Source organism: Lycorma delicatula, chromosome 12, assembly GCF_047948215.1.
Source record: "Lycorma delicatula isolate Av1 chromosome 12, ASM4794821v1, whole genome shotgun sequence".
Classification (NCBI taxonomy): domain Eukaryota; kingdom Metazoa; phylum Arthropoda; class Insecta; order Hemiptera; family Fulgoridae; genus Lycorma; species Lycorma delicatula.
Window position 1 is genome coordinate 70672546 of NC_134466.1, and position 21433 is coordinate 70693978.

General features: G+C 27.4%; 1 protein-coding gene across 5 annotated transcripts in view; it reads left to right on the forward strand.

The window, feature by feature from the left end:
- The window catches only part of Mmp1 (Matrix metalloproteinase 1), a 158575-nt gene extending 137592 nt beyond the window's left edge, over positions 1-20983 (forward strand). For 3 of the 5 annotated variants that reach the window (XM_075379313.1, XM_075379309.1, XM_075379310.1), the window contains one exon: positions 20649-20983. In XM_075379313.1, the coding sequence (XP_075235428.1) occupies positions 20649-20800 (152 nt within the window). In that variant the 3' untranslated portion in view covers positions 20801-20983. Of the gene's footprint in view, positions 1-4478; positions 5010-20648 lie in introns of those variants that run through there. The other 2 variants (XM_075379314.1, XM_075379312.1) reach the window with 2 other exon arrangements.
- The last annotated feature ends 450 nt before the right edge of the window (positions 20984-21433 follow it).

Genomic DNA, 21433 nt, shown 5'->3' on the forward strand with positions numbered 1-21433 from the left:
AATTTTTCAGTTATTAATCAGTAAGGAAAGACTAGTAAAACTGTTTCAATTTGTGATCGCTTTTTGTATGAAGAACTTTAGTATTATTATTGATGGAGATCATTAAAACTTGAAAATCAATTTAGATCACATGTATATGCAAATCTTACAAGTAATTCTCACGCGTTTGTATGTCTGAAGAAACTACACAAAATGAAGACATCCTAAGTTTTAAAAAATATAATTATTTAATGTTTTAAAATTATTAACCTCAAATTATTTAATATTAAACATATTGTAGTTAAAAGTTTGGAATGTTTTATTCATATTTATAACACATGTACATTTTGCTTTATATTTTGCATGGTACACAATAAATATCTGTTATGAAGCATTTTGCAAAACTATAAAATAAAAAAAAACACTGTTGTACTTTAATTGCACTTTTTGATAATTTTTCACTTCACACTTATATATTATTTATTTTCGGTATTAAATTGTTACTGTCTTACACAAACCTCAATTGTATGTAATGTATTTCATATTGTGCATTATTATCTGATTGTCTCCTTTCTTTCTCTCTCTTCTTTTTTTAGGGCTCTATTTACTAATTTTTCTGCCCTTCTTTTACTTATTTATTTAATTGTTATAAACAACATTTTTTGGGTGATAGATGAATTCTGCAGCGTATGTAGCTTGGAGGAATTTAATGACACTTCTATGACATATTTAGTTTACTACAAAACAAAAGTTTTGTACATTATTTGAGTGCTGCTATCATCTTTATTGATGCATACTAAATGAATTACTTAGATTCAAATATATGAGGGGTATTTCAAAAGATTTTTTTTTGTTTGGGCTTTGAGCCTCTCAAAGAGTTTTTACGTGACACTAAGTTTCTCAACAAAACTTTCTTTATTGTTTTTATTTCATTATCATTTTAATTGTCTTGGTCACATTTTAATAATATGTAACGATCTTTTCTATTCATTTAATATGAAGTATTAAATACTTCTTTAACAGAAATCTGCTGATGGTTTTGTCAGCTAATTATGGATAGTTTTTTCAACATCTCAAATGACTCCTACCTTAAAACTACTTTAATTTAGGAAATAAATGAAAATCACTTATAGCAATTTCCAATTCATGTAAATTATAATAGGCGGTCAAATACTTCCCAATAAATTTTTAAGTAGCACTTAATATTCCATTGAATATGAGGCTTTTCCAATTTCCAAAAATTATGATTACTTTCAACATAATCACAGTTAAACTAGTTGCTTGAATTTCTTAGCTTTTTCATTAATTTGGCATTTACTTTCAGTAGTTTTACAAGACATGATTGATTATCGTTACAAAATAATTTAAAAATACAATGTCCTCTTGCTTATACTGATTAAGAAGTGTCAAAGCAGCTTCCATTATATCAATCTTTTAAAATATTAAAAATTGACCCGCTTTTTTTTGTTGTCCTTTCTAGTCAGTTGCTGATGTTTTTGTTTCATTTGTTCAAAATTGAAGAGGATCATTCAAAATTAAATTCGTCATTAGCATTTTACTCCTTTATTGAATATAATAAAGTATGAGTCTTCTTACTTTTTATTCTACAGTTCAATACATGAACATACTTATTTTATTTGTCTATAAAATTTTACAGTGTAAACTTATCTTGCATTTAAAAACCTAACTGCAATAGAATTTTATAATAGGTGTGAATTTTATATTCTTTTTTTTGTATACTTTAAACATAGAGAAAACAGTTAAACAACTTATCTATATAGTCACAAAAGTTGAATTAAACTAAGCTAATGCAGCAGTGACTGATTTTTCATTATTGGAGAGATCATCTGTACAAGTACTATGCACAAATATTTTTCTCTTTTTGTGTAGCTTTTACGCGTAACTAATTGTGTATTTTCTTCTTTTCTGTTATTTTTTTCCTCTTCACTACTTTTCTTTAATAATTGATTGTCTGTTTATAATTTGTATAAATAATATATACTTTTTACCTATCACATAATATTTTCTGTCACATGTGTTGTCATTTACTCACTGTCAATATTATAAAATAATTATATTTTGTATGTCACCTGGTTTTGTTTTTTTTACTTTTTCCATTAATCTACGATTAACATTGTGGACAGCTCAGTGGTATAATACTGGCTTTTATATTCATAGATTGCAAATTCAAATGTAGTTTTGTTGTGGGCTATTTGTAACATTATGGTTTATTGTTTAATCCATCCAGCTTTATCAGAAGGTAATTTGACTTTATTGATCAGAAATTTAAATAAGGTGGACAGTTTGTCTTCATTTTAAGTTTGTGCCATCTGATAACTCCCACAAGTAAAGGTGTACCTTGGTTTTAAGGTGGTATATTTTTCTCTCTCTTTTACTTTTAATGCACAATATAATGCACTTATATACTTCAAACTCTCACACACTTTATTTTCTTTATATTTTGTTTTTTTTTAATTTTAAGGTTGCTTAAATTTTATTAATTGTTTTATTTAATAACATAATTGGCTTTTAAAAAGGTTTATTAGCACGTGATGCAAGTAAATTGACTTTACAGAAAATAATACAAGCCAAAAATAATACCATCCTAATAGTACAAGCAGTCAGAATGCTTAACCTGCTACAGAGTAGGTCATAAGTACAGTGCCTGGCTAGAGTCAAAAAATCTATTACAAGTTATTCCTAAGTTGCTAATGACCTTTAATTTTTATACTTGAAATTCAAGAATGTGGTAAATTATTTGACACTGATGAAAAATATAAAATCACATATATATTGTATACATTTTATCAATGGTAAATGGTTTTTGACTTATTCAAATGGAATGTTAGGCTCTACTCCATTGTTTTATAGATATTTTGATGGAAACAATATGCCAGAAAAGCCCACAGGGTTTTCTAAAAGTTATTACCTCAAGTCTTCACTAGCTACTTTATTGGTTAATACTTCTTTAGCAGCAATGGCAAGAGAGCCAGTACTGTGGTGTTTCAGTTTCCATCAATCTATCTAAGAGAAAAATGATCAAAGATATGGAAGTGAGAGAGTGGCAGAGGGATTAGAAGTTTGAGGTAGTTTAAACATCTTCAAATTTAAATAACCAGTTAAATCATATAATAAAAACTTTTAATTAGGGAATGGATTTTTAGGTACAAAATTGATAAAAAGATATTTGTTTCATATATCCTAAACAATTGAAAAATAATTGTCAAAAATATGAAAATATTTTCTTTTAAATATATTACTAGTCTTACTTTTCAATGTAAATGAGTGTTCTACCCTTATTAGTCACACCTTATTATTTTTTTAAAGAATTTTTTGATGTTGCAATATGTAATAAATCACTATTCCCAAGTTTTCTGCAGAAATCCCTTCCAATTGCAGCAGAATATGGCTTGGTATTGAGAAAAAGACCGTTCTTAACCACAAGTCAATTTAGCATATTTTCTTTTATTTGATGATTAATTCATCGTGTAAACTCAAGACTTATGCATGAGAATGATATGATATATTTTTACTGTATGAAAAATACTTAGCCTGACCATGATTTGTACCTAAGAATCTTCCAGATGAAAGGTGAAACATTACCAGTTAATAGTAAAATAATAAATTCTTGTGTTGACTTTAGTAATCTGAATAATAAGATGTGATAAATTTTATCAGTGGATATAAATTACATATGATTCTCAAAACTTGGGATTATGATTGATTCCACATCAAGCCAAGAAATTTTACCATGCTATCATGTTATAATAACAGTCTTGAAAGAAGTGAAATTATTAAATCATTGAGATTATTAAATCACTGGTTTTGTTAAATCATTGAGCTCATCTTATATTAAGTAAATACATTAGTCGGTGGATTCTTTTAGTTAAAATTATTTCTTTTCACCCGTGACTCTCATGTCTTATCGCAAACCATAACATTTTCCATTTTTAAATATTTACTATTTAAAAGATATTTCTTGAAATATTTATTTTATTTTTTTAATTATATTTTTTTGTTTGATAATATATTTACATTACCTAAAAATGCTTTTCCAACTAATTATAATTATTAATAGAGTAATCAAAATTTGGTTCTGGGTCTATGCTAATAGGCAACCTCTTTGAGTAAAAGGTGAGAGAAATATTAGTAAATCAGTTAGTAGTTTTACTCTTCTAACGGTTGTTTTTAATTATTTTGTGGAGTAACCAGCTATAAATGCTAACGTAAATGAGTATAACCATGAAATACTGCAGGAGACAAAAACTAAAGAGAGTTTTAAAACTTTCAGATGTAACTGACTTTTTAATTATAGAAAGAGTTTCATTTAATAACAGTTATAAATGAAATAATGTATAATATTTAAGCAACCTGTATGCAAATAACAATGCATAATAATTAATTAACTATTGCAACTTAAAAATTGAAATTAATTTTTAATAGTTATATATAAATATTGATAAATTAATTAATATAAAAATATATAATTTACTGTGCAGCTACAACAAGAAGTCGGTGACTGGGTTTGTTAAATGAAATGAAGCAGAGGGATTTTTAGCTATAAATACGTACATACAGATACGTATGTCATTGCAACTGGATTGGTAACTGTCTATTAGTAAAGTGTGATGGTTTTGATGTACAGTATTTAAAGATATTTTACAATGCAAATTGCTTGATAGATATGTTGTAAATATGGTATGCTTAGATATTGAAGAATGGACTGAATTATACTTGATGCAAACCATTGTAAATAGTTAATCTTCTATTAAAAAAAAATCATAATAACTATTAATTCCTGGTGTACGGTGTAAAAAATGAATTAATTTAATTAATTTGATTTAAATTTAAATATTCTGTTAATATTAATTTAACAGATTTTGGTGAATCCTATCTGGAGGATGCAAGAAGCTGAATTATTGTTATTAAGTGTTGTTTGTTAAGGAAGAATTTACAACCTACACATCACGACTGTTTGTGATTTTTTTTTTTGTTTCCTTACAAAAAAAAAAAAAAACATAGACAAATCAAGAAAAAAAATTATTGTATGCTTAGTGTGATTTTACATTGATTGTTAATTAAGGCTTGTGAAATGAAATATAAAAAAATTGTTAATTAATTTTATTATTGTTATTTCTATTATTTAATTTTAGATTTATTTTCATACTTTTTAGAAAATTATTGCCATACCAGTTTTTAAATTAAGCAATTTTTTTAACTATTGACTCTTTACTTAAGTTTTATGCTTTAATTAGATAATTCATACTTACACGTAACAGTAGTACATTGTTTAAATCCATGATCAACAGAAATTGATTTGTTAAATATGGGTTTTAATTTCTAGAATGCTACTTCATAAGATGTGTTTTGTGTTATTAGAAACAAACAGGTGAAAAAGAGTACAAGTTCTTTTTTTATCTTGGCATCCCTCCTACCAGTTACCAGTGTTGATGCACTGGCTGTTCAGGTTCTAGTACCCTCAGCATTGATAATGGAGAACATAGCAGGGTCAGATCTGTAACACTGATAACAGGAAAGAATGAATCAAGGATATAGAAAAGGGATAGGTACAGAAAGGACAGTTTACCCATCAGGATAGCTCACCATCTTGCTTTATATAGACTTACTAATTTACATGGAACCGATTGTTTTGGTTTAGTAAGTCTTGTAGGAAGTTATTTTATATTTGTTTCAGCTATTTTTTTTTTTGATTTATACAATTTTTGTAAATACAGTAAATGAATTAAATTCCTTGTACAGACAGAAACTTAAAAAATATGAATACTATTGGATTTTAATAATAATTATTGTAAAATTAGTTTGTTGTTTCAAAAATCGTAAACCACTTTATTTTCCACTGCTATTTCCTAAATTTTTAGTTATGTGAGTAAATAATAGTGATACATGTCTTAATATAAACCACTGCAACTATTGACAAAAATAACTATAAAATATGAAGTTGTTAAATAAAAGATTTTTCTGGAACAGGAAAAAATTTTAAATTATGTTCTAAAAAAATGATGTGCTAAGTATTATCGAATATGTACTAACAATGGGCATCTTATAATATTCTCAATACGCATAATGTTTTTTGAAATAGTTTACAAGATTACCAAAGTCATTAAAAACTCATATCAAGGATGAGTATACCCAATTGCTTTAATTCTTGGTCATGTGTTATCAAGCTAAAACTGAGCTATCTTTTACTTAATGTTTGTTATGTTTTTATTGAATTCAATTTTGGAAAAATATGTACAAATGTTTATATGATTGTACTGAATTCAGTGAAATAGTTTTATATACTGTATTTGTAATTAAGTTAATTGCAATTGTAATTATGATACAAAAAAGTTATTGCTGCCCATTATTTTATTGTTCTTTAGTGCTTGTAATTTGAGCTATTGCGGTTCATAAAAACAAAAAAAACAGTTGAAAAAATTGCTTAATGTATGATGAAAAGAAAACTGGAATAGCATTTCTTCATAATGAGAATATTTCATTTTAATATATACATTAATTGATTATTGTATAAAGAGATATTAGGATGTTTGTAATCAGAATAAGAGTTTCTTTGGCCTGATGTTTAATGTTATTTTTAGTTTTCTGAAGATATATTTTTGTCTATAAAAAGTTCTAATAGAGATAATAAGATGATTTCTAAATTTATGTAATAGTTATGATAAAAGTGATTCTTATCATATATTTCACTGAAACATATTGAGATAAGATATATTTAATACAGATTGTATCTTCTTTTTCATTCTTTTGTAGTGTGATATACTTCATAATTTTCATCAAAATCCAACAAAAAATAATTTCTTCATTAACAGTTGAAATAGAAATAAAAATCGCATCATGATTGTTCCGTCACATCAAAATAAATGAATTTTATAGAGTAACAGGAAAGTGATGTACTATTATTAATACACTACACTTAAACTTTTGAGGTGTTGTGAGTAGTCATAATCCAGTGAGAGTTAAATTAGTTTAGACTTTATGATAAATAGGAGGCCTGGCTGTGCAAAGTAAGACACCACAGTGCTAGTTTAGATTTTTATGTAACCCCTGGGTAGGAAACAAACTCTTTAGACAGTTCTGTAGGCATAAAAAGAAGTTGCCCCCTCCCCGCCAGTGTTAAGTCCTAATAAAAAAGTAGCTAAAATGGAACCAAGCAATAGCCAATTTAATTCACATGACATGACACTGATTCAATAAAAGGTTATAAAACATTATGAAATGGAAAAGAAAAGATAGAGAGAAAGAGAGAGAGGACTGAACTATCTATTCAGATAGCACTATCTATTGACTGTTGTAATGTAGCAGGAAGGATTAGGAAGCCTGGCTTTAGCCAATAAGAACCTCAGATCGAGATCGTATTTTTTCTACAACTACTGATTGAAAACAGAATCTCCTACTAACAGACATAGGTAGATATGCAACCATAAGACTAATCAAGTAAAAAGGATTTTATATCTGTAAGATCTACATGTCCTTAACACAGATCCCTGAGCATTTAGCTAAAACCCATAGAACGAGCACCATTAAGGAAAAAGAGTCACATATTAGAGAAAAGGGTGTATTAGTGGAAAGATATTACCTACCTAATCCAAGGGATGGGAAAATGGGACAAACAGTCCTGCCCAAAGAAGGATCCAGTTCCATGTAATTATCAGGTTGAATAATCATTGAAAGATCAGGAAAGGATAACAGTTGTGTAATAAGAACATTTGTAAAAATTTATATCAGATAGCAGCTTACATTTATTCCACTCTACTTCACCAATAACTAATACATATGTATCAGTTAACTACTGGAATGTATATTACATGATCAAGTAAATGTGTATGCCTTTTATTTCATTTCTTGGAAATAAAGAAACAGAAATAGACCTTTGGCACACAATATGATGAAATAGTGAGCAGAGACAAGATATTTTTGTTTACAGTACTACAGTAATCAAGTAACATTTCTTATCCCAGTTCAACTGGAATACCTATAAATGTATGGACATACCTATAAACTACAATCCCTTGGGCTTCCTGTACTCAGAATGGGAGCAGTATATTACACTTCAACAATTTTATATCAGTACCTTAAATAAATGCTTAAGTAAACCATTTTTCCCCAGTTACCAAACAGCTAGCTGAGATCCAAGTTTTCATGCTACCTTATAGTGATATCACCTATGATTTTGAAAAAATTTGTCATATACATTAACATTTAATATAATTTTATAAAGATACAAATATTCACAGAAGATATATGTTGACAATTGTTGAAGAATAAAATGTAATAAATTCATCTCCAAGATTTGTTTGGCATTTAATTTTAATTTATCATTACATAATTGTAATTTATTAAAAAAATTTGGAGATACTTGTAACTATCATCATTTTAATGGTCATTATAATAGTCAGTAATATAAAAAATAGTCATAATTATTATTCTATCCATTTGTAATCCTTAGAAATTATATTTTAAAAAATATATCTATTATAAAAATATTATAAATTGAAAATTTATTGTAACTTTAAAATTTTTTACATCTTTAAAAGAATATGTTTAAGTATTATACTAAAACTTTAATATACATATTGTTTTTATTATTGTTTGTATTTATAGTTAAAAGTTCTAAAAACCTGTTTAATATTTTTTTTTTATTTTTTTATTCTCTTTTTACTGCGATCTTGTAAATGTGTTTAGACACATTATAGTGAAGAATCTTTTGTATAAATGTTATTTTATAAATAATTTTACTACCCATCATATAAAATTTTATTTGATAGAAGAAGAATTTACAATAATTTTTTAATTAATTTTTAGTTTTTATATGTTTATTTTTGTAACACACACACACACACACACACACACACACACATATATATATATATATATATATATATATATAACATTACCGTAAGATAAATTAGAGTTAAGTACATTCATTAAGTTACATTCTTAACACATATACATACCTACATATATATATATATATATACCTACCTCTACCTATATATATATACACACACACACACACATGCATATGCTGTCTAGTAAACATTGCAATTAAAATCCTTAAAAATTGACAATTTAAATGTACATTTAAACTTTACTTATCTAGAACTTAATTTATTTAGATTGCTCTTTTCAATTTTCCAAAAAAAAGTATTTTTTATTTTCATGATAATTTTATGGTTTTTTTAAAACAATTAATTAACTACACGCCAACTAATGTTTTTGTATATTTTTACGTAAAATATGTGTGAAATATAATAAAAAGTTACAAATTAAGTATATTTTGTCTGTAGTGGCTAATAATTATATATAGATTGAAGGATAGGCATGAAATGATTCTGTTCATTTTAACAGAAGTTTGGTAAACGAATTACATGAAAAATAAATTGAGATTTTGGGTATTGACATTTTTTCTCTTAATTGCCCCCAAACTTTATATAGTGCAAATAAATTCTTACTTTAACTGATGTAAAAATATTTTGGTGGATGAAAAAAAGAAATCTTCATAACAAGTTTGGTTGAGAGATTGTCTCAGTTTTTTTCTAAAGACTGGAATTTCCTATTGCCTTTATTCACTCCACTAATTAAGTAGTATGATTCTCTCATGCGGTATCCAAATCAAAAGCATAATAATACAGTTGTTTAAACATTGGAATTATCAAAGGTACCTATTTTATTAAAATTTATATCAATTTAACCATAGGATTTTTACACCCTTTAAATATGAGTATGTTATTTTTTGAGATTTGTCAGATATATATTTATACCTTAATACCTGTTATTGAATTGACAAATAGTTCCATCAGGCCATAAAGTATATAGAACTCTTCACTCAAATTATGTTCCATAATTGATCCTTTAATACTTGAAAAAAAGAAAATTTTATTTTTTTGTGTATAAAAAAAATGAGGAAAATAATGATGTTTTAAATTATTAAATATAGATAATTCAGATATCTAAATTTTGTATTTATCTGGATTTCCAGTTTTACTGTGATATTGTTATTGTTATTTTTACATGATTCATAATCTTTTAGAAATCTCATAGAATTATATATATTTTTTTTTTATCTATAATCTCTTGCATATTATATTTAATACATTTCTTAATTGGTTTGTAATAAAAATTAAAAACCATGTTCATAGAGCACGATTTCCTAGACCACAGATTGTTAATACCAATAATTTGAAGTCATATGACATCTCAGTTATAAATAATACAATCATCCAACCCATTTGGTCTGTTAAATTATGAAGGAGCCATCCATAAATTAATGTAAACATCAAATTGTGGTTTTTAAACTCTCTTCACCCCCCCCCTCCCAAGAATGAACAGATTTCGAAATATTATAGCAGAAGAGCTATGTTTCTTGTGTAATAATAACTTCAAGAACAAAATTTAAACAGGAATAAAAAAACACATAAAAAAAAATTAAATTTTATTTCAGATTTTCATCTGTTTATTGTTTACTGTGTAACTTATTACATTTTTAATTAGTTAAATCTATAATCCATTTATATCATTACTTGTGATATGTAGTTGGTGTTAGCAATCAATTCTTTGTTGAATCTCAGCTTAAATTCAGATATTTCAAACAATTTATGGTATATTTATTAGTAGTAAATCATTATAGAATCTATCATAGATAAAATAAAACATCACAAAATCAATAGAAATTAAATCTAAATGTCCGTTACAACTAATTCAGAATATTCAGTTTTAACATTTTTTTCTGATTTCATTACTTTTAAAAAATTATTATAGATAACAAAATGTATGTGTTTGGTATGTTTTTTTTTAGTAAACAGAGTAATTTTCGTTACTGTGAAAAATCCAAGAAAGACAAATTACTCAGATTTTCACTGATGAAATTACTCCATATTTAATTTGTTTAATGTCGTTATAGATTTTAATTATTTTGACTTTTATATATAATAACAAATTAATGAATTTAATGTAAATTATTAAATTTTGATCTTGGGTGTACTTTCACTAAAGATAAAATATGATTTTTCATACACTTAAGTTATGAAAAAAAAAATCATCTCTTACTTACTACATTTTATTTTAATGGATTTTATGTTATTTTTACCATATTTTTTTTGGATCAGATGATAAAATACGCAATTACATTCTTGTCTGTATGTGTATAATTTTCTCTTTAACCACATTGACTAATTTGGTCATTAGCCACTAAAAACAAACCAACAGCATCATATAGTGAAGGTTCATGAATCTTTACATAAACACAGTTCCCTATGTTGAGCTAACTGTTTTTATGGTCCTCAAAATGTCGTAGATAATTTCTGTTTATTTATTTATTTTTAATAGCGAGGCTTATTATTAATTGCTTTTAATACAGAAGTTAGAAAATCTAACTTTGTCTTAACATACATTAAATATATATATATATATATATATATATATATATATATATATATATATATATATCAACATATATTAAGATTTATTTTTTATGGTGTATTAATATTATTAAGTTAAGAATATTAGCAAGTTATGTGATATTTACTATTACTTATTGTAAATTATTGGAATATTTAATGTTTTTATTAGAATTAGATTTAGAAAAATCTGTTTCCCTTATATCTTACAAGAAGTACATTTGGATTTTGTGAACTTCTTCATTTTTAATTTATAAAACTAATTCAAGCCTATATTCTTATATTTAGTTGTAAGCAAATGCAATTATTAACTATTTAATTGTATCATAATACTATATCTATGATAAATAAGATTTTCTGTATAGATTTTAGTTATAATAAACTATATGATAATATTTTTTTACCATTTACAAACAAGTTTAGAAGAAATCCATCATTTTTAATATAAATCAATAAAATATACGTTTTGACATTACATTCTGTAGTTAAATATTTTTTTTTTATTTCTAAATAAATTAGAATCATTAAAATAATACCATTTTGGTTATGTATGAATATTTAAATATTACTAATGTTGTGAATTAAAGGAAATTTTTTAAATATTTAATTGATGATGACATTGAAATTGAAATAAATATTTAATATAGAAAATGTATTTCTACTAAAGATGTTTTAAAAAGGTAAAAAAAAAAAAAACAAATTTTACATTAAACTACAAATCAGAAATATAATAAAATAACATTAGTTATTTACTTAAAATTAATATTGTATAGAGTAAGAAAACATAACGGCTTTCCTCAACAATGAGATAATGGTGAAATATAGAAATTTTGTTACACAATAAATTTAATTTCATATCTTCACTTTTACCATACTGAGAAGAGGCAATGTATTATGTAATGCATTTTGTCTTAACAGAAGGGATATATTAATTTATCATTTTACACATTCTTGGTCTCTAACAGATGTGACTCATGTAAAGCATCTGAGATACTTAGTATCTCAGATGCTTTACATGCTTTTTCTAAGAGTAGATGCTTTTTCTAAGAGTAATAATCTTCATTCATTAGGTATAACCAGGCCTGCCGTAAACAGAATGATGGTGACATTTGTAGAGCTGAACAACTCCTATATTTCAGTTGCTTGACATGCTGATGTGCAATAATATGTTTTTGTCAGCGAGAGAGGCAATTGGAAAACACTTATTCCCTCATTTGCTTTAATAAGTCTGGCAGTGACATGTTTTCTTAAAAAGAGCTATATCACCTTTAAGAGTGACTTTTATTTTTCATGTCACCTACAAATGCTTTTGATAGCGGTAACTAACACGTCTTTCACTTCTGTTGTATTATATTTCTTTTTTTTTACCATTTCTTGATTTTTATTTTTTTATATCCTAATGAAAACCATGAAGTCTAACAATCTAATCTTTAAATATTAGCAATTATAATTAGTTACTTTACATCACAATTCATCAGGAGTTAGTTATTCATTTTAATAATTAATTATAAAGTATTTTCTATACTATGCAAAATATCTAGTTTTGTAGAAGTTAAAAAGCTTACATATTGTTTCTAAAGAATCTTGTATCCTGCACATTTCCGATTTTTTCTTACAAGAATTATGTCAGCAATTTTTAGTTTATTTTACTTATCACATTCATCTCTAGTCTTACATTCCAAATGTCACTAATGTTACCTTTTTTTTTATTCATAATATGGTATAAATGTTTAACCTACTTTAAAATAAAAGCATACTTTAAAAAGTATGCTTCATTAATGTATCACCAGAAATGACATGCTAAAAATTTGATTTTTTTTTTTTTTAATTATTAAGTTGATATTTGCTACTTTTTCCAGTCTTAATTTATATCATTTAGTCAAATCCTCTTTTACTCATTCATTGTCACATAACAAAGATCTTTTTGTTGCTATTTATTATTTACAAGATATTGTAATGTTATTTGATTTTCCTTACCTGAATTGTTATGCACATTCCTCCAAAAAAACTATTGAATAATTGTTTTGAAAAGATTACAGATGCCAAGATCAGCTTCTGGTGCATATTTTATTAGTTTTATACTTTAGGTATTAATTATTGACTACTGTACATTATAGTTTGTTTTATACTTTTATTGGTTTATTAATAGTTAATTTAGTATTATGTAACACTCATTATCATTTATTATTATACATCTCTCTCTCTCTCTCTCTCTGTGTGTGTGTGTATATATATATATATATATATATATATGTGTGTGTGTGTGTGTGTGTGTGTGCACATGCATGAATGCGTACATGTGAAATTAGTGATATCCTTTCATTTACATAAAAGTACTTATAAATATTTAAGTTGTTCACTTGCTAACTAACTTTTTTTTATGTGTATACATATAATGTTAAAAATATGTTAGAATAAATATATATATATAATCATCAGATAAGTAAATTAAAGTTATTAACATGAATGCTATTGATATTATAATACTGTTATCTTTTGTTCTCCAATAAAGCAGTGTTTTATTATAAATATTCAGTTAAAATTATTTATAATTTTGAAATGTAACCAAACCAATAAAAGTAGATTGTTTTGATTGTAATGGAATGAAATAAACTTAAAAGAAAAAAAATGAAATGCTAAAAAAACACCTATATGAATAAAAGACAATACTTTTTTTGATTCTTCTTTAAATTATAAATTCGATAAGTTTAACTAATTAAAAAAACAACTATCAAAAACCTAGCTCTTATTTTAAGATGTTTTTTAAATTCATTTTCATTTAAAATATAATTAAACTTCAAAAAAGAATGTTGCCTATCTGAAAACAAACCATTCTAAAGAAATGTAAAGGTGAGAAATTTTTTAATAAAAATAAGAAAAGAAATGTTGAGAAATAATATAAAGAGAATGTATATGACTCTTAAAAGATAATGAATGAATCTTCAAAGAGTCCTAGTTACTGAGCGTAACAAGGACTCTTTGAGTAATTCATTTGAATCTGCAGATGAAAATACTTTATTCAAGACATGACATCAAGAGATATATATACGTATATAAAACTGTCCAGTACAAAGTCAATAAAGATTGAAAAATATACTTAAATTATCTATGTAGATAATGTAATTTTTCATTTTAAAAAAATCTTTCACATAATTTATTAAAAAAAAAAACTTATGAGTACAACAGAGAAACGTCTCTAAAAAACAATAAAAAAAAAATAATAATCATTGCAATCAAAATGATTCAATTTTATCAAGAACTTGGACATTCATAAATGAACACATACCAACTGAATGTCAAATCGAGTCTCCTCCTTCACTTGAAATTGCTTAAAAGGTTGATATTGACAACAAAATATTAGAAACAGTGAAATCTTTACAACTGATGTGTTTTACTTACTTAATATTTAGAATATCTCAAGGAGTAGCACTCAGAGATGTCTGTTTTATTAACTATGTAGTGTATGTTTTTAATGTTGTTTTTGGTGAATGATTTCAGCCTTATTTTTGAAAACTCTGTTTTCTGTTATGTAAAGTTACTAGTCCTGTCATGTTTATCATGTGCACAGTTTTAAATTTTTTTTATTGTTTCATTTGTAATATTTAAATTTTTTCATCATCATGGCCATAGTGGAAGCAGAATTTGATGTATGTTGTTGGTACTTTTAAATAGTAGTTTAATAAATAAAGAGAAAGTTTGTACAAATTGTATTTTACGTTGATAAAACGGTAAATAAATTAATAATTTCATCATCATTAAAATAAATTTTAATGTGCATTTCTGAAGTCGTAAATAATTAATAATAATATAAGGAATCATTAGCCAACTATTTATTAATCCTTCATTTAGCACCAGAAGTTTTGACAAAGAATTAAATAGATTTTTTACACTTCAGTTCAATATTTCAGTTACTTTTTAACATGTTTTATTTTTTCCATTTAAAATAGGGATATATCTACAAAAATGCTGTCTAAATACAAAGAAGAATAGTGGGGCAATTAAAAATCTGCAAGACATCATAGAACATAATTTGTTATCACACAATAGAATTGAAAGTAATGGGAATGTTCATCATATCATTCCAGTCATTGATGGGAAAAAATTTGTAGTCTTTATACATTTTGGTTTTGTAAAATTAAAATTACTTACCCAAATACACATTAATGTTACTAAAACAATGCCACACCCCCGGTCACACAGGGTACCATACCCTTGCACTGTGACCACCCCTGCCAGTGGGAGCCCCAAATCGAATCACAAAACGATACCAATATAACCGTGGCACGATGCCAATGTGCCTACCTCCAACCAATTCAATGCCTAGGCCAGAACCCTAGCCAGCCGGGATCCTACTGTGATCAAACACCTCGTTCAACTCCCTCTGCAGACCTACAAGACCTTCGTGCAAGAGCGCGAAGAAAACCAGCTACTATAGACTACTGCTCGCAGATCATCCAGTTAATAAGGAGATATAGAAAGGAATGTATTCTCTCAAGTTCCCTAAAACAGTTCGTGAACGTTCGACTTCATATCGAGCATTATTAACATCGTTAATATTTATTTTTGAGAATGTTTCCATCTTGGATTATTCCGGTAGTTCTCCACCCCTGCAGTTTTTAGGCTAAAGCCTTTACCTGCAGACCTCAAACATCCTCAACTTGTACTTTTCAGTACTCACCGGGCTATAATGTACATTACCTTAGCCTTCCTCCGGTCATTGGGAATAATCTCGGAACGGTACAAGAATGCCGAACCGGGCGTCTCTGGACGCTTTATAGCCGTCCTTGCGGCTGCTACGCCCTATCACCTACAACCTACATTGCATTATTAACATCTGCATTTTGTTTAAGAGGAACCCACCTTGGGCTATTCCGGTAGCCCACCACCGCCGCAGTTCCAAGGCCAAGGTCCTTACTTGCGGTCCTCATAACGCCCTTAGTCATAAACATGCCAGATGCACACATCGGCCTCAGATGTCCTCCCTCCTCAGCCATCCTTGACCTAGGCCTCCGGCCTCTTCGGGGGCTGTCCTCGGGGTGACACGTGAATGTCAACCGTCTTTCAGCGTCAGTAACCATCACATGTGACTTACTACGTCTTAAACGTACTTACTATTGGATAGTACGTATATATAGTATGTATGCAGTTAGTAAGTTTAACTTAACTTATCTGAAGAGTATTCACATGACGCCGAAGACGCGCGGAAGTCACTAAACAAAATGTAGGCTAATAAATGCACACCAGAACCTGTACATTAATCACATTTTTTCTCACTGATAATCAATTTATTGGACAAAAATCATTAACGAATGAAAAATACAAAAGCTATAATTTAATATGAATAGGTAGTAAAACATATCATTGTTGTATATAAAACACGATTCAGTTTTAAATTCAAGGATTGTGTTTTTTAAAAGTTTTTCAGATAAAATAAAAACAATATTAAAATTATAAAAAATAAAATAAAAAGTGAAGAATAAATGGCTCTTTCGTAAAAAAATTGAATTTAATTAAAATCGATTAAAAAGATTGTTGATAGTTGTCTGACATTTATTCTGATGCAGTGTAGTCAACCATTTTTCTGCCACCGCGGAAATACCGATTCTGGTACATCATCTTTTGACTCAGCGTATCGTCGAACAGAATCAATGTTATCCGTAATTCTCATTAAAGTTGGGACTGGTACGCAGGGTAGTTCATCATTGTCGTTATCCGAATCGGTCTCTGTGGTGTCATTCTCATTTGCCTTTGCGTTAATCGTATAGATTAAAATACCTTCATCAATAGGGTTATTCGGCTATTACCAAATCTTCGTCTATAAAAACATAATCCCGAAAAGTTACGTCGCTGGATACTTGCAAACCATCGGTAACTAACTGACTGTCATTCATTATCATTATCATCGTCATCGTCATCATCATCATAACCATTATTGTTGCTAGAACAAAGGTTTTCACTGGTAGTTTGTTCACATTCCGACAAAATAACATTTTGTTTTGGGTCTTTAAATCCAGCTTTTTTAAAAGAGTTAAAAGTTGTTAGCTCAGTCACATCATTCCAAGATTTTTTTAACTTCCCGTAGACAATGAAGAAGATTAATTTCTGGTAACGTTTTCATTACAATCCTTTTCCCATACATTTGCTCAGAATTTTGTATAATGCCCTGATCCATTGGTTGGAGTTTAGAGATAACCATTTGGTGGAAAGTAAACGCATTTTAGAAACGATTTTGGATATAATGAACAGTTGTCAGTAAATAGAACAATCTTTCTATTTTTTGAATGATGATAATGATCCAATTTGAATAACCATTTTTTGAAGATTTCACTAATAACCCGTGCTTTTCTATTGGGTTTGTACTGAATAGACAAAAATCTAACGTTAGCGAAACAAAGTGGATCTTTCGATTTACCAATTAAGAGAGGTTTCAACTTTTCTGTCCCCGACATGTTCGCACCTAAAAGAATTGTGACACGGTCTTTACTTTGTTTCCCATCATGGCATTTATCACCTTTAAAAGTTAAAGTTTTGTCAGGTAAACTTTTGTAAAACAATCCAGTTTCGTCAGCGTTAAAAATGTCAGATTCGTTGAACGTGTTCACAGTTTCTTTTAGCGTACTGTTTATTCACGTATTACAAAAGTCTTCATTTACACTGGCACCTTCACCAGAAACATTTAAAAAAATTATTCCATGTCTATCTAAACGTATTAAGCCAACCCACACTAGCTTTGAAATTCGTACGATTGTACTGTCTCGCAAAGTTTTCTGCTTTTTCACGTAAATTTGGTATACTGATATGTAAATTTTGATCGTGACTGTTTTTAAACCTCTCTAAAACAGAATAAGAACACCCTTGTTACAGTAGCAAACAAACCCAAACAGACATATGAAAACTATGCATACGAGCTTATAAAGACATATTGACCGACATTTCTTACGATATTAGACTTCCGGTGAATACTGACGCCTAATGTATAAGATTTCGCTTCCCTCTTTACTGTATGTTGATTTTTCCTTTTTTTGTTATCGCATAGTAACGGAAATAGAATTATGCTTGTTTCACATCTCTGAACTGAAAATAAGATGAGTATTATAGGCCTAATGTTAAACTCGGGTTGTTTTATTTTATGTTATAAACTAATCAAATGTTTACTTCGATTTATAGGATTTTTGTTCGAGTTAAAGGAATTATACACATACGATCTACCGAAACAATTTATACTTCATACGATCTACCCAAACAGCCAGAGCATACAACATAATGGCCTCTGCCAAACCCATATATAAAACCAACGATGTATCAAAATTCAGCTCCCTTCCTGATCTCACCACCCTTCGAATCTTCTGAAACGCTTCATGGGCTTTCTTACCGACAGACCGCAAATGAACCCCAAAAAGACCTTTATCATCTAAAATCACATCAAGATATTTTTGCGAGTTTACATATCCCAATCGCTCACCACCCAATACCACTCTTACACGTCGGTATCGATGAAAGCTTCCTTTCAACATCATGGTGGTCGTTTTCACCGGGCTGAATCTTAACTTGTGCTGCGAAGACTACACCTGCAGCTGCCGACATGCCGCATTGGCACGTGATTCCAGATTCACCCTCGAACACTCTCGATGACCAGCAAAAGTACATCGTCAAGTCTTACGTTTTATTTTATAATTAACGTAATACAATACAACAGGGAATTAGAATAAATTTCGAGTTTTAGGTATTCGAGGTATAGGAATTTTATTTTATATATTATACAGTGAATAATATGAAGTTTCATTTTGCTCCGTTCGCCAATTCTTCTGTTAATGTGTTTAAACCAAGGATTAAAGGGTGTTGCTTTATGCAAGAATGTCAGAATTTAAAGTTGAATTTAAAATTTAAATTTTCACCCGTGTATTAATAAAAATACAATTGAAAACTTTCCAGAATAGTTTATTTCTTGAAGAAATAAACAAAAAATTCTTATAATCGTTTGTTTTATTTTACCACCACTTTTAAAAAATGTTATCAAATTTTTCATTTTTAAGTATAATAAAGATTAAGGTTTTAAATCTGATGGTGTTATTACTGGATATTTTTAATTTTATAGACACTATTCATAATTATTCATTATTCATGTAGTCATTTCATCCAATGGATAAAGAAGCATTCATACAAATCTGAAGAAATTTTTATACAGCCATCGACCTTGAAGTCAGTATCTATGTACACTCCTGGTAGAGTATATCGATTGTCTAATCTGGAAGGTTCTGGTTTCAGATCCTGGTTAGTCACATCATTTATACACTGGAAAGTTCATTTCTTGTCATCTGTCGGTATCAAATACAAATTTAGAAATTAAATAGAAGACCTTAATGAAAATTAGTTGAATAAACTACAAAATGAAGGTGATTTGGATAGTTTGTAGCAAAATCTTGAAAAAGAAAAAGGTAAATTATATGTTGAGGCATTCTACATCAGTGAATTTGATTTAGAATGAAGTGTAGTGAGTAAAACAATAAAGAATGACAAAAATGAAAATATATGAAATTGATAATTAAGAGGTATGTTAAAGTTAAGAGCAAAGCAATAAAAAGTAATAAAGAAGTGAGAATATCAACAAAAAAATATCAGAAATTGATATACACACATCTGTATATCAATTTTTATCCACATTCTCACTGCAATTAAATGTATTTTTTTCTTAAGATTTTATCGCTGTAAAATATCACAAGTTTTAATCTTAATAAGCTTTCTTAAACAAGAAAACTGAACCAATTTTATTTAAAAAAATCAATTTTAATAACTTAGTATATTTTACTCACTGTAATGACCACAACAGCATCTTTCACTGAAGATGGTCAGTAGAGTGATTGGAAGCAGTCTAAAGAAAATTATTAAGAACATGGAATTTTTTAAAAAAATTTTGGTTTGTTTGTTTCAAAAGTTTATAGTTTTCAATAATTTTAATTATCGACTGACATAGACAAATACAAATCATAAATTAATATGATTTTATTATTTAATTGTTTAGCTTTCTTACTATGACTTGTATTACAAAGACATACTAAATTACTGAAGTTTATAACCTAGTTAATACTCCCTTATATATAATGCCACAGAATCAATTTGTATTAGGTAATATAATATCAGGTAAATGCAATTATTACTTTTTACAAGAATACTACTTGTAATCTTTGTTTAATCATTGTCATATCTAATGATTATTTCACTCACATTTCTTCTTTGTTTTATATTTTGTTTCAGATCCAGATGATTTTATCACAAGAGATAACAAAAACCAAACAGTTGAAAAGAATAATAAAAATAATTCTAGCTGTCGTCTTACTGGAAATAGTCCTACTGTTATATTTACCTTAATGTTTTTTTTATTACCATTAGTACACCTTAGGTTTTAATATTTTAAATAGAGTATTATTAGAATAAATTTTTCAGCAATTTTTTTTACGCTCATTCCATTGTGCCATTAATGTATGTAAATATTATTTATTTATTCTTATATAGTTTCTGAAGTACAATGTTTATTTTGTGTTTTTTTTTTTTACAGCAAAATAAATTATTATATATTTTGTTTTTAGAAATTTGAGATGTTTTTCTTATTTTGTGAACACCTTCTTTGTATTAATCTGTTATACTGATGTTATTTTTACTGTTCTATCAAATCAATTTCATTCTGTGATCACAACTTTATTTGTTTATACAAGATAAAAAATTATAAAACCAGACTTGTTTTACATTCAGTAGACACACAACATTAGCGTTATGATTTATAACTGAAGAGTCATTCTGCTGCAAATCATATTCTCATATCATTTGTTAATTGTGTAAGTATTCTTTCATCGTTAGCTGTTTGTAGTTGTATTTAGAAATCATTTTAAAATATGAGTGTTCCTTTGTCTGATTGTATTAAAAAATAAAAGCAGCAGGACTGAAACTAGCAGAGATAATTTGTAGAATAATCATCAAACAACAATACAGAGAGATCTGTTTGAGAGGAAGCAAGATCTATCATTGAATTGGTCGCTTTAAAA